Here is a 14,092-nt window from a genome sequence, read left to right as displayed (position 1 = left end):
AGCTTTTCTTCCCTTTTTAAAATAAGGTTGGCTAGGGGCTTATCAATTTTATTTGTTCTTTCAAAGAACCAACTCTTTGATTCGTTGATTCTTTGGATTGTTTTCTTAAGTCTCTATTGCATTGATTTCTGCTCTGATTTTTATAATTTCCTCTCTTCTTTTGGCTTTGGGCTTGACTTGCTCTGCTTTTTCTAGGTGTTTGAGGTGTAGCATCAAGTTATTTATTTGTATTCGTTCTGTTTTCCTGATGTGGGAACTCAGTGCAATAAATTTTCCTCTGAGGACAGCTTTCATTGCATTCCACAGATTCCGATAAGTTGTATTTGTATTTTCATTTGCTTGTGGGTATTGTTTAATTTCTTCTTTAATTTCCCCTGTGACCCACTGATTACTCAAGAGTGTGTTATTCAGTTTCCATGTGTTTGTGGGATTTTTGCAGTATCTTTTATCATTAATTTCTAATTTCATGGTGCTATGATCCGATAACTTGTAAGGGATGATTTCAACTCATTTGCATTTGTTTAAATATGTTCTGTGAGCTAATATATGTTCTATTTTAGAGAATGACCCATGTATTGTTGAGAAGAATGTGTATTCTGATGTTGTTGGATGGAACACTCTATATATGTCTATCAAGGCCATTTGTTCACATGTGTGATTCAGTTCTGTTATTTTTTTGCGGATTTTCTGTTTGGTTGATGTGTCCATTGGTGTCAATCGTATGTTAAGGTCTCTTGTTACAATTGTGTTACTTCTAACTTGGTTTTTCATTTCTGTTAATACTTGTTTTATATAATTGGGTGCTCTGGAATTTGGTGCATATATATTTAAGATAGTTATCTGTTCCTCTTGAAGTTTCCCCTAACCTGTATGTAATGACCTTGTTTATCTCTTCAGATCATTATCAGTTTAAAGTTCACATTGTCTTCAAACAGAATAGCTACCCCTGCTTTTTTTGGGTATCTGTTGCATGAAATATTGTTTTCCATCCTTTGACTTTCAGTCTCTGAGTTTCCTTTTGGGTTAAATGGGTTTCTTGTAGATAGCATATGGTTGAATTTTGTTTTTTGATCCTTTCTGCCAATCTATTTCTTTTAATTGATGCACCGAGTCCATTTACATTAATGGTTATAGCTGTTATATGTTGGCTTATTGTTGGCATGTTATCTTTCTGCTGTTGCATCTTTATCTTTCTTTTCTGTGTAATTGTCTGCTTTGCTTAGTGGTTTTCTCCTAAGTGTATCTAAATTGTCTTTTAGTGTTCTTTACAGGGCTGGCTTGGTGATCATGAAATTCTTTAGCTATTCTTTGTCATGGAAGTATCTTATTTCTCCATTGATTTTGAAGTACAATTTTTCAGGGTACATCATTCTAGGTTGGAAATCATTTTCCTTTAGAATCTGAAATACTTCATTCCATGCTCTTCTTGACTTTTTTGTTTGTGCTCAGAAGTCTGCTGTGATTCTGACAGGTTTTCTTTTATAAGTGATCTGTCTTTTCTCTCTGACAGCTTTTAATATTCCATTCTTTTGTTGGATTTCTGGGATGGTGATTATTATATATCTGAGTGTACTTTTATTTTTCTTGTGGCTATTTGCAGTTCTGTATGTTTCACTGATCTTGATATCAGTTTCCAATCTCATGTTTTCAAAATTTTCAGGTATTACTCCTCTAAATATCTTTTTGACATCCTTTATGTTGTCCCCTTCTTTTTCATTTATCCCTACCAATCTTTTGTTTTTCTTTGAATCATTTTGCAGCTGTTGAATTGTTATTTCCTTATTTCTTGTTATTTAAAGAAGATCTTTCCTTTCTTGTTCACTAGCTGAAATCCTGTCTTCAAGGTTTGAAATTCTGCCTTCACTTTCATTGAGGTGGTTTTTACACTTTCAATGGAATTTTTGATTTCCTGTATATCTCTTTCCATCTGCTTTATGTATTCTGTTTGTTTCTTATATTGTTCATCCAGGGATTCTACCTTTTTATTAGTTCCTCCATTTTTTAACTGTGTCTTCTTTAGATATGTTTTGCATCTCTTTCATTTCTTTTATCATTTCTTCTTTTACTTGAGAGATTATGTCTCCTTTAAAGCTTCTCGGAGTTGCTTCTTTATTTCATTTGCTATTATGCCTGATATTTCAGGTGTATGGCATATATTTTCTTCTATGTACATTGCTGCTAAGGTTTCTTTGGATGGGCTGGAGTTTTGATATTGTAATTTGGTCTTTCATCTTGTTACTTTCCTATATTTCTGTGTTTCTATTGTTATTACAAGGCTTCCCCAAGGCCTTTTGGAAATCTTCTTCTATGCCCTCAGCTCCTGGGACTCTGGCCACCCAGTTTCTCGGATTGAGAGAGGGTCACTGGGGATTGGACAGGCCGGCTCAAGACCTGCTGAGCTGGGCCAGTGCAACAGGAAGCTGTGAAATTTCTTTTCCAGGCCAAGTGAGGGTTTCAAACTAGTTGGGCTCGGGGGATGGTGTGGGGACACTCACCCCAAGCTGCCCAGTCTATGGAATGGATGGTGCTGGCAGGCCCAGAGCTCTATAGTCTGGCAGGCCCAGAAATCTATTGTCTGCCAAGCCAGACAGGGAGTGGCAAGACCTGTGCAGCCCCATACAAGCCCCACTTAGCTGGTCCAGGGCAAAAGGAAGCTGCAAAATTCCCTGTCTGGGCCTGAGTGAGAGTTGCAAACTAGCTGGGCTTGGAGGGATGGTGTTGGGACACTCACTCCAGCCTGCCCGGCCTCTGAAACAGATGGTGCTGGCTGACCCAGAACTCAAGGGTCCAACAAGCCCAGCAGGGAGAGGGGAGAGCTGTCTACACTGTAATTTGTAAATTTTACAGTTTCTAAGGTACAGAGGAAAAGTACAGACTCAAAGCCTGCTCAGTCTCCTTAGATAGAAAGAACTCACAGACGTTGTTATGACTCAAGTCAGACCACTCCCTTTTCTCCTCCCTGAGCACAGAGCCTCAAAATGGGCAAAGGCTGAGCTTGGAGACCAGGCCTCCTGAGGCCCCAAGATGAGGAGAGAACTGTGTGATCTCAGACCCTGTGAACAGAGTGGAGAAGGATTTAATTCTTTTTTTTTTTGTCTTTTTCCTTTTTATCGGTACCAGGGATTGAACTCACGACTGCCTGCTTCCAACGCAGGTGCTTATGCCGCTGAGCTAAATCTCCAGCCCCGAAGGATTTAATTCTTTAACCCCCAAAATATTTCTTCGTGAGGCAGTCCTAATAATTCTGACTGTATGAGTAGATTCAGTTTTAGATGATGATGACCTCACACTCAGAAGGATGCTAACTTTGCAAAAAGTGCAGGTTACCTTGAGATGCATACAAGTCACATTTACCCATCAAGGAAATGAGCAAGAAGAGCAAATGAGCATAGAGATGAGCAAGTCAGAACCTGAATATGCACTTATGCAACTAAATTCAACAGACTATGTTTGCTTGGACTTGGATGCTGCATCTCAGTGCCTCCATTGCAGGTCTGTGATGTTAACACATGGGGAAAACCAGAGGCCCACAGGAAGCCCTAACCATAGGGCTTCCTCCTCTGCACCTGCTCCTAGGACCCGGCCTTCCTCTCCACAGCCACAGCGACCTCTGCTGGACTTAAGCGCCCTTGCAAGGAGGTTTGTGTATTGCCCCACAATGATGTCCCTCACTGTGTTTCTTGCACAGTAATACAAGGCCGTGTCCTCGGGTTTCAGGCTGCTCATCTGCAGATACAGTGTGTTCTTTTCGTTGTCTCTGGAGATGGTGAATCGGCCCTTTATGGAGTCTGCATAGTTTATGTTTTTACCAGTCTGGCTGATGTATGAGATCCACTCCAGCCCCTTTCCTGGAGCCTGTCGGATCCAGTGCATGACATAAGTACTGAAGGTGAATCCTGAGGCCATGCAGGAGAGTTTCAGGGAGCCCCCAGGCTGCACCAATCCTCCCCCGGACTCCACCAGCTGCTCCTCAGCATGGACACCTGCAAACACAAAACGTCCTATTCAGGAAACTGTCACACACATCTACTGTTAATTCCATTTGTGCCACTCATATAATTGGTATCTGTAGTTTTTCATGCATTACCTTTTAAAATAAGGAGGAAAACAAGGCTCAGGGCCAGCTCCATAGTTTCCGTATGTGCTCAGTCCTGATCACTGAGTGAGACCACCTGGTCATCCAAGGCTGGGTTCCTCTGTAGAGCTGCAGTGTGAGGGCTGGGCTGGTTTTCATGAGCACAAGGGAGTCCAATTTGCATGGCCTCCTGTATATATGGCCAATTCTATTCTGGAAGCCTCAGAGAGGGAAGGTTCAAAAGCACATGGGTGTTATGAGAAATGTTTGGGAATATTCCTAATTCTATCAAAAACGTGGTTTCTTCCTATGTATCTATGTAATGCTAAACACTTAACCTCATCTGATTGTCATTGTTTCATTTGTATTTAACCAGTGGAGTTGGCAATTTCATATATTTACCCATGCATACATAGAGTGTGAAGCATGCTAGACCTCTGAGATATCAGCTCATGAGTTACAAAAACATCCTATGTATTTGATCCTACAATCCTTCCCACACTACTCAATGGCTTCCTGCACTATTCCATGGCAGAGTGGTCATGCTTCATGATATGTATCAGACATCTTCTTCTAAGGAGAGACACAGATGTGGATTTTCTGCATTACAATATTTTCACAAATCAATAGACGAGTGGTATCTTTTCAAGCATATGTTTAAGAGTATGACATCTCCTTTTCTTACAACTACAATAAGCTTTGCTCTCTCTCTCTCTCTCTTTCTCTCTCTCTCTCTCTCTCTCTATATATATATATATATATATATACATACATATATGGTACATTTTGAAAGCAATATAAAACTTATTAAACATTGATGAAATCTTTCTTTTTCTCAAGATATGCAGTGAAACAGTATTCATAAATTCTCCTGTCATTTTACCATGAAATCTCCTTCCTTAATGTCTTTTTATTTTAGCCTTTCTTAAACTGAATTATTTATTACTGCATGAGACAGTGCCTCATTATGTGACAAAATTAGCTGTCCCCTGTTAGGTGATGATGATGGTGATGCTCATGGTAACTGGTTTTCCCAAAGCATCAAAGTTCTTACAAATCACTGTCTTCCTTTCCAGTACATGCAAGTTGATATTGCTCTCACATTGAAGTTTGTGTGAAGCAGATGACAGTGGAATGATATACAAATATAATATTTGCATGTATACCCCTTCTAACTACCACCAACAAAGTCCTTTTCATTCTGTAGGGTCTGGAGATTTCACATGTGAACTGTAGAGGATGTACTCTAAGTTTTCAGCAGTGGTATGATGCTAAGACAGAGGAGAAACTCAGACACAGACTGGAAGATGTCGGTGTTTAGCCTCCTTCTTAGTGTCTCCCCGGGGGCCACTCTTGGTTTGCTGCAGATTCTCCCAGCCCTTTTTTTGGCCAAAAGATTTCAATATCTCAAGAACCAATTTAAAATCTGTTGTAAATACCATCTAAATAAATTATAGGTGACATTTGGGTATGACTCTCCAGTCGGTATTCATAAAGTTAAATGAGTTAAGTTTAGTTAATTCCCAAACACAGTGGTGGGCCCTACATAGGGTGGACATTCCCAAGCTAAAGAGGTGACAGAAAGGAGTAACAAGTATCAACAACAGCTAAAACCCAACAGGACCTGCCAAGATCTTCCCTGCATGAGCTCATGGTAACTGGTTTTCCCAAAACCAGTTTCCTGTAACTCCATTTGAATTTATGTCACTGTGATTTTCTGTCACTTCATGAAGCCCTGTCACCCCATCATGTTTTGTGGGGTGTAGCTCCAACAAGAGTCCACAAGGGTGTGTGTTAGAGCCAGCAGGGAAAGACTACCACAACATTACATGCCAGCCCTCTGCAGGCCAGGAGCCTTTTGGAGAATGGGGCAACACAGTTCTCCAAGGCCCTGAGCTTTGGTGTCTCTCTGTCATGGCTCTCACTCCACAGTGTGCCAGCATCACCTTTGCAGAGTCTCTGCAGCTCCTTCCCTTCTGCACAGGTACATTCCTGTGCCTGCAGATGTCTGGGTCTTGGTTTGAAAGCCAGAGGGAAGTGTCCATGCCCCACAACTCTGGGCATGCATGCATTTGGACACCACACACACACATGGTCTGTGCACTCCTCAGTGTCACCTGCTGAGTCTCACTTTGTACTTGAGCACCCAGGACCACAAGTGGACTGACAGTGGAAGGTGGCCCCAATATGTGTGGGGCTGTGGCTTGAGGAAACCCTCAGAAAGGACACGTAAGCCATCCGTGGCCTATCACTCCCTCCAGTCTCTGCACTTTGGGCCTGTTGTGGGAGTGACAGATTGATCAATTTGGATCATTATTCTATTTTCCTGTCAAGCAGCATCAGGTGTCTCCCATTCTACGCTGCTCTCCAATCCCATGTTTCTTTTACCTGATGCAGAATTCCCCACCCTGAAACATATTAGCTTTTTTTACACCATAGCTGGTCTAGGAAATTTCCAACTGCCTAAGTTTCTCTTTCCTTTTGAGTTGATTTTCCACCTTATTTTGTTGCTGTTATCACTCATTGTGTCATTGGAAATGAAGAAATCAACTCTAAACCCTCAACATACTCTTAGGAGATTTATCCTGCTGTGTCTTCTGGCTTTCTGATAGGATTTGGCACTCACAACTCACCTGGACATCAACACAATACATAGCATGGGAGGAAATTTGTCATGACCTGGATTAATGACTACTCACAGAACTGTGCCCCTCTGTCCCATGTGATCATGGTTAAACAAAATATTTGTTTAGGATATTGAAAACAAAGGCCAGCGATGACTGTGATGTTAGTTTGGTGCCAGATCTCCATGATTTAATAAGACCTTGGTAATTATTTTTAGCATAATATGACAGTGAGGGGTCCATCTCTGAGTGCTGATGTGCAGGCAGCATGAGGAATATTGGGGACATCTAGATAAGCTCAGTGAGGACAGGTCTGATGTTTTCCAGACTTATTCTGTGAGTGAGAGAACATGACATAATTATCTGCATCCCAATATTTTCATAAATAAACATCCAGTATTTCTCAAGAGTCTGTTCAAGAATCTCACTGCTCCTTTCATTATCTGTCTCAGTACTAACCTTTCACTTCTTAGATACCTATTATATATCTATTAATTTTAATAATACATAAGTGAGACATACTCAACCTAAAACCACAACTTGTTCAATATTGACATAATTTTCCCCATTGTCAAAATGTAATAGAGCAGTACTCATAAATTTTCCTATAATTTTCCATAAAATCTCCTTCTTGTATCTTCTCCTATTCTCCTCATTTCTGAAGTAAAACATTTATTGTTTCATGTGACAATTGCTCTTCATGGTAAAAAGTAAGCATGGTAAATTTGGATGACAGTGAAGATCATGAGAAGTGGGTACGGCAAAGCATCTAAGTTAAAATTCACAGTTTTCTTTCTAGTACACACAAGTTGTTATTTCCCTCCCACCAAAATGTATGTAAAGGACATAAAGAGATATATAGATAGATAGATAGATGAGAAAACATTTAGAAAGTCAGCATAATCCAATGATCAGCCCCAAGCAGTAGGATGATTGTTCCAGCCCCAAGCAGTGGGGAGATTGTTGATGTCTCACTATGTGTTTCAGCAGCATTACACAGCTGTAAATCTGAGACTCACTGTCCTCAGCTACAGGGAAAACTGGTTATTAGACATTTTCTAAAATAGAGCTGTGCTTCTGAAGGGGAAAACTATGTCCAGAAATTCCAGGAAAAAGTACATTCTCATATTATTATCTTTTTCTCTGCTGCAGGGGGAAGTTGAACAATGAGGGCCTGATGCCATGATGGACAATCCAGACAGTGTGAGTGAGGAATATAAGCTGCCAGAGCTTTTGCAAGCTGGTCCTGGCTCCTGCATCTCTCTCTGTACAGGCATCTAGGAAGGAGATCATTACCGTGAAATCACAGTGGCCCATCCCTTTTCTGGTGTGCCCAAAATGCTCATTACAGCCAATTGTCACCTATTGCCAGACCCAACATTGTTTCTTGCCCATTTGAATGAGACACAGAACTTCTGTACTCTACAAGAGCTCAGAGTTGTGGACTCAAATTGTTCCACACAGATCCAGTGCCTTCTGGAGAGCTGAGATGCGAGTGGTGTTAGGGAGGAAGGCCACCTTTTGTAAACAGGGGGAGAACAGTGAGGGCTCTGCCCTGGCTCCACTGTTCCGTGCATGTGTTCCAGTGACACCAGAAGGAAACTGCCCTTGATTCCATAGGATACTTTCCCTCTAGCTGAAGATGCAGAGAAAGTAGCTATTGGTGCTCCTGCTGGGAGAACCAACAAGTCTGTCATGTTATGATATGAAAATGGTACATTAAAAATGTTAGATAACAGCTAAAATTAGAATTCTTGATCCTGGGGGAGTGTGGGTGCATGCCAATCTCCCTGCACTCAGGAGACTGAGGTAGATAATGGGCTGCATCAAGAGCTCAAGGACAGCTTGGAAAATATACTGACATCCTGTTTCAGAAACAAAGTCTCACCAACAAGAAAAGCCATCTTTGTTTTATAATGAGTCACACAGTTATAGCTGGCATTTATAACTATCTTCCACTATCCATTCTGTACTCCCTTGGACTTCAGTAAACACCTCAGCAAGTCATGGTTCTTTTCCTGCTGGATTGACTGTAACTTCACCTCTGAACCTTCTGAACTATTTGACCTCCTGCTGGGCTGTATTTAGAGTTTCTCATTGACTTTAGTAACAGAGCATGGTAATGAGGCCTCTTGTGGTAACTTCTGCATTCCAAGACTTGTATTTCTTTTCTGAACCACAGAGTAATAGTCTAGTTTACACTTGATAGTCTAAAGCAATCAGCTCTGCCAAACTATCATCTCCTTTTTAGGTTGTTTCCTCAGAAGCATAAGGAGCCCGAAATGACCAGGGTAAATCCTTGGCTTCCAGTTCTATGAAATCATCATTGTGTTGCATGGTGCAAACTTCACTACTCCTTCAGAACTAGGACATTTAGGCTAGCAGAGCACATGATTGTGGGAAGTGGAAGCACAAATGTTGCTTGTAGTTCACTATGGATAAGGTTGACTGGTAACTTTCCCAGTTCCACTGTTACAGGAAAGCCAATATCAAAGTGAATGGAAGACTCTTTGCACTGAGGAATCTAGAAGGCAACATTTTATTGTGCTAGTAGGCTGATGGGAATCTCAGATCCAAACAGCACTAAGGCAGTTTCAGATTCAGTTTAAATACAGTTTTCAAACAGGAAGTACAAGGCATTACACATTGGTTACGTGGACTGAGTTCAGTTAGGTAAGTTGCCTCTATATATATTTTCTTTTTTTTTTTTTTTTTTTTTTTGTCTTTTTCCTTTTTATCGGTACCAGGGATCGAACTCACGACGGCCTGCTTACAAGGCAGGCACTTATGCCGCTGAGCTAAATCCCCAGCCCCTATATATATATTTTCTTAAAAGGAATTGTTTATCATAATATAGGGAAATCCTGGCGATGAGGAGAGAGGGTTTAAGCCAAGCAGGTAAAGTTAAAAATTATCTTTAACTGCCATCACTTCTCCTCAAACAAAGTCTTTGAAGTCAGAAACAATCTATTTTCTTAATTAAGGGAAAAATAAGCTGGAAATAGTCAAATTGGCCATGCATAATATCAGAAAAAATAGCTGCAACCAGACAGTCAAGGATGCCTGAACTCAGCAGGGTGTTTACCTGTTTACAGGGAGCAGGAGCCAAGGAGAGGCTACTGTTTGATGTTAACTTGATGTAACATGTCTATAAGTTTGTTGTTTTATAACTGTGCCTTTACTAATAATGTAATTGTGCCCCAACTGCACCATTTGATTCCTGAACACATGTTGCAGCATTAGGAGACAAATTTACCATACAGTGCCCCTGAGTTAAAGCACACAGGGCCTTGGGAAGTAGTTTGAAGCAGCCTGCAAGCTATTTTCATGCAACTGGTGCTGTAACTGTGTCTTCAAAATGTCATTCTGGTGCCTCACTTCTTTGGGCACAAATGATCTACTCTTGAGTGTATCCTACATCTTCCACTACTAAATTATTCTCATATCCTGGTGAAAGAAAGAACAGCTTGAGTAGTCTGTTGTGTCTCTTCCTGATTCTCCCTGCACTCTAGGATGTAGATCTGGATAATGACAATGTGACATTGAAAAGAAACTTAACATCTCAAAATGTCCATTGAATTTTACTGGCAACTTAAGAAAAATCTTATGGAAAAGACAGAAAAAAATAAGCATATATAACAATAACTGTACTTATACCTTGAATACATCATAAGAAATCTGAAGCCTGTGTAATTTGAGTCTCTTTTGATTATGGGATGTTAACACACAGAAAACTCCAGAGGACAGACAACAGGAAGCCCTCAACCCTCTTCTTCCTGTTCTGCACCCACTCCTGGGCCCCTGGCCTGTGCTAGGTGGATCCCATTGCCTTTTGCAGGTCTTGAAGGGAGGTCAGTGAATCAGCCCTTTATGGAGTCTGTGCTACCACCGGTACCTATGCATGAGATCCCCTTCCCTGGAGTCTGGCCAACCCAGTGCATGGAATAGCTACAGAAGGTGAATCCCGAGGCCATACAAGAGAGTCTCAGGGAACCCTCCAGGTTGCACTAATCTTCCCCTGGACTGCACCAGCTGCTCCTAACACAGGACCCCTGCAACTGTAGAGATGTCTTGCTCAGGCAACTGTCACACCTGTTCAATGTTTAATGTTTTTGTTTTAAATAATTTAGCTTTTAACATTGTTAACAGGAAAACCCAGCTCAGTACCAGCTCCATGGTGAGCCATCAGTGCTGATCACCGAGTAGGGAAAGCTGGGCATCTAGGGCTGGGCTCCTTTGCAGAGCTACAGGGTGAGGGCTGGGCTGGTTTTCATCAGCACAAGGAGGTCCTATTTGCATGTCTCCCACCAATACAGGCATGAAAAACTGGCACAGGGCTGGGCACACACCCAACATGACTGTAGTGAGGAGTTTGGCACCAATGATTTTATTCAAGACTATATGAGAACTTACTATATGAGGGCTAAATGAGACTATATGAGGAAATGTTTTGGTATATATATATATATATATATATATATATATATATATATCTTTATGTTCTTTTATTTCTCCTGTTCACAAAAAATACATTTACATTCAATTATTCTGCTTTATGAAAGTTATGAAAGTGTCAGAAACAGCTTCTTTTCCTACAGGAGAGTTAATGTGCTATAAACGTTCTCCCCATTGTCTAGGCCTATGCTCTCCTAAGCTCTGATCAAACTGCTTACTGTTCCAGGTACTGGACAGAGAACACATCTTTGGCCATGATTTTGTTCTCTTCTTTCTGCAAGGAGAATATGTGTGATTTTGTTGCATTCTTCTGTTTTCTGAAAGAAAATAGAATCAGCATTTAAGGGGATACCTGGTGGTGAGCCTCTCATTTTCAACTGTCATTAACTTTCTAACTACTTTTCTATAATTACACATTGCTGATCTGTAACAGATATAAGACACAAACTGCCCACATGTAAAATCTGCCCCTGGGCAGTATTAACACACATGGACACTTGCATCATCATACATGCAGGCACAATAACAATGTTATCCTCAGTGTGTCCTCAGACTCCTCTGCAGTCCCTCCCTCCCCTACCTCCCTCCTGCATACCATCCCCAGGGAGCTCATGACCATCCTCAGGTTGCTTTCCACTAATGTCTCTATTTCAACATTGATACAAAGAGCACACATTCTGTAACTTTGGTCAGGTTTATCACAATATGTGTTTGAAACATCTGCATATAATTATGGGAGTCCGCATTGATGGACATTTATCATGATCAGTTTTCCAATATATGAAAATGGAGCTGAGGACACAGCTCAGTGGTAGACTATTTGCTGATGTACTATGAGATAAGGTAAGGTAAAAAGAAACAGAAAATGAAGAATCAAAAAGTAACAAGGTATAATACACTGTAGTTTAATTTTTCAATTCTTCAATTGGCCTGTTAGAGGATATTAAATATTATAAGCTTTTGGTGATTACAAGGAAAGCCACTCATCATGCTGAAAATATAGATATGTAGAAATGTTGTTCTTTCTTTTTTATTTTAAAGAGAATAAAACAAAGCAGAACAGAACAAAGAAAATTGGAACACAGCAATGCAACCACCACAGGGTTGTCTAAACAAGACAACAGGAAATCATTAGGGGCCTCCATAATGTCCTTTGTTTTCTTCAAGATAGTTGTCCATACCTTCAAATGATTGCAATATGTGTGAGGGTATGGACAGCTATTTTGAAGTGAACAAGAGACATCCTGCCCACCATTGTTGATTTCCTGTTCTCTGCTTTCTAAAGCCCATAATACTTTCATTCTTTTTCATTGGTTTTATACTATTTTGCTTTGTTTGAACTTATTGGATCTTTTTTTTTTTTTTTTTTACAATAAACAGTGCAACCATATCCAAAAAAACCACATTGGATTAAACATAAATTAATAAATTTTCATGAGAACATCAAAGAATGACATTATAATTCAATAAAAATATGGGGTCTGGAGGTACCAGACTGACATAAAAAAAATAAGACTAAGACTCACTACCTGGGGCTGAGGTGACCCTAGGCCACATCATAATCAGAAGATTAAGATGGAAGTAATTGATGGATTACTGAAGGCTGAGTGTGCTGGAGAATAAAAGCGTGAGGAGAAGACGTGCAGATTTTGGGGTGCACATCTACTGTTGATGCTGTAAAAATACTTCCCAAGGAGAAACTTACATCAAACACAGGTAAAATGTGTTTCTCTACTCTGAGAGTTCAAGAACAGGCAATCACAGAGTTGGTGTTTGGCAGAGGTAGCTCTGTGTTTCCAAATCTTGTCAACTTCCTGAACACTCAGGTGGCAGGACAGATACACACTGTGTCCTGCTATCGCAGGGAGGCAAGACAAGAGATCAGCTCAGGTCTCAAGAGGCCTGGTCTCATGGAGGAACTCAGGACTCTAGGAAAACATGCCAAGGAAGTCACCTTGTGTTAATGACATCCTCCAGGGGGCGCATGAGAACCAACACGGAAACACTGAGGGGCCCCATGCTCTCAAATCACAGCTTTCCACCCTGACCTCCATTCTGTTATCTTTCTTACTAAAATGATTTTACTCCTACACAGTGGCCCCAAAGTTTGAAATCATTCTTATGTCTATTAAAAAGACTGATATAACAGTATTAAAATAAATATTGCATCAGATTTTCTGTATGACTGTCCCAGTTTGTACTTTACAATTAGCCATTTTACGTGCTTCTCTGGCATAGGGTGGGAATGCCCAAACCATAGATCTGATAGAAAGGAGTAACAAATCCCACACACCACCAAAACCGCACTAGTGCAGCAAGTATCCTTATGATCTTCAGGAATCCTCTGTGACTTTGTGTCACTGTGACTTAAGACCACTAGGTGAGAAGGGCCTGGCAGCCTCATCTACATTCCTTGTGGCTGCAGCTGTCACCTGACTGCATATGGGTGCGAGCTAAGGCCTACTACCTCCTGCACCAGCTTTCACGCTGAAGGCTCTGCAGACCAGGGGTCTTGTGCCAAATATAGCTCAGGAGTCTGTGAGGCACTGTGCTTGGGTGCCTCTCTATGCCAGCTCTCACCCCACCTTTGTGCTGGCATTGCCTCTGTCAGGTCTCTGCAGTGTCCTCCCTCCTGAAGTGGTTCCTCTCTGTGCCTGAAGATGACCAGGGCTTGCTTTGAAAGCCAAATGCTGGCATCCATGCCACACCTCTTGGGTGTGCACATTTGTGGAGTGAGTGTTCACAGACAGCTTAGACGTATGTGATCTGTGCAGTGTCAGCAGTTGAGCCCACACTTTTTCTGAATAAACAGGAGCCACCCTTGTGGTAGTGTGGAAGGTTGCACTAAAACTTGGGGCTGACTCTTGAGCAATGAAACTGGAAATCACATGTCTGTAATCAATGACCTGTCTTCTCTCACGTCGCTGTACCTTGAGCC

The 14,092-nt window shown here is 41.1% G+C and overlaps 1 gene segment (V, D, J or C); it reads right to left on the bottom strand.

Annotated features, from left to right (window-relative positions):
• Nucleotides 1-3,474: 3,474 nt before the first annotated feature.
• LOC100718477 (immunoglobulin heavy variable 3-48-like) lies at nucleotides 3,475-4,225 on the bottom strand. The segment is given in 2 exon segments: nucleotides 3,475-3,983; nucleotides 4,088-4,225. Coding segments are annotated over 2 exon segments (552 nt in total).
• Nucleotides 4,226-14,092: the final 9,867 nt, after the last annotated feature.

The sequence above is a fragment of the Cavia porcellus genome, unplaced genomic scaffold (genome assembly GCF_034190915.1).
Source record: "Cavia porcellus strain 051 isolate PalLab524CR breed Dunkin Hartley unplaced genomic scaffold, mCavPor4.1 scaffold_8, whole genome shotgun sequence".
NCBI lineage: Eukaryota > Metazoa > Chordata > Mammalia > Rodentia > Caviidae > Cavia > Cavia porcellus.
Note: the sequence above shows the minus strand (reverse complement) of the source record. Positions and strands in the feature narration are given on the sequence as shown.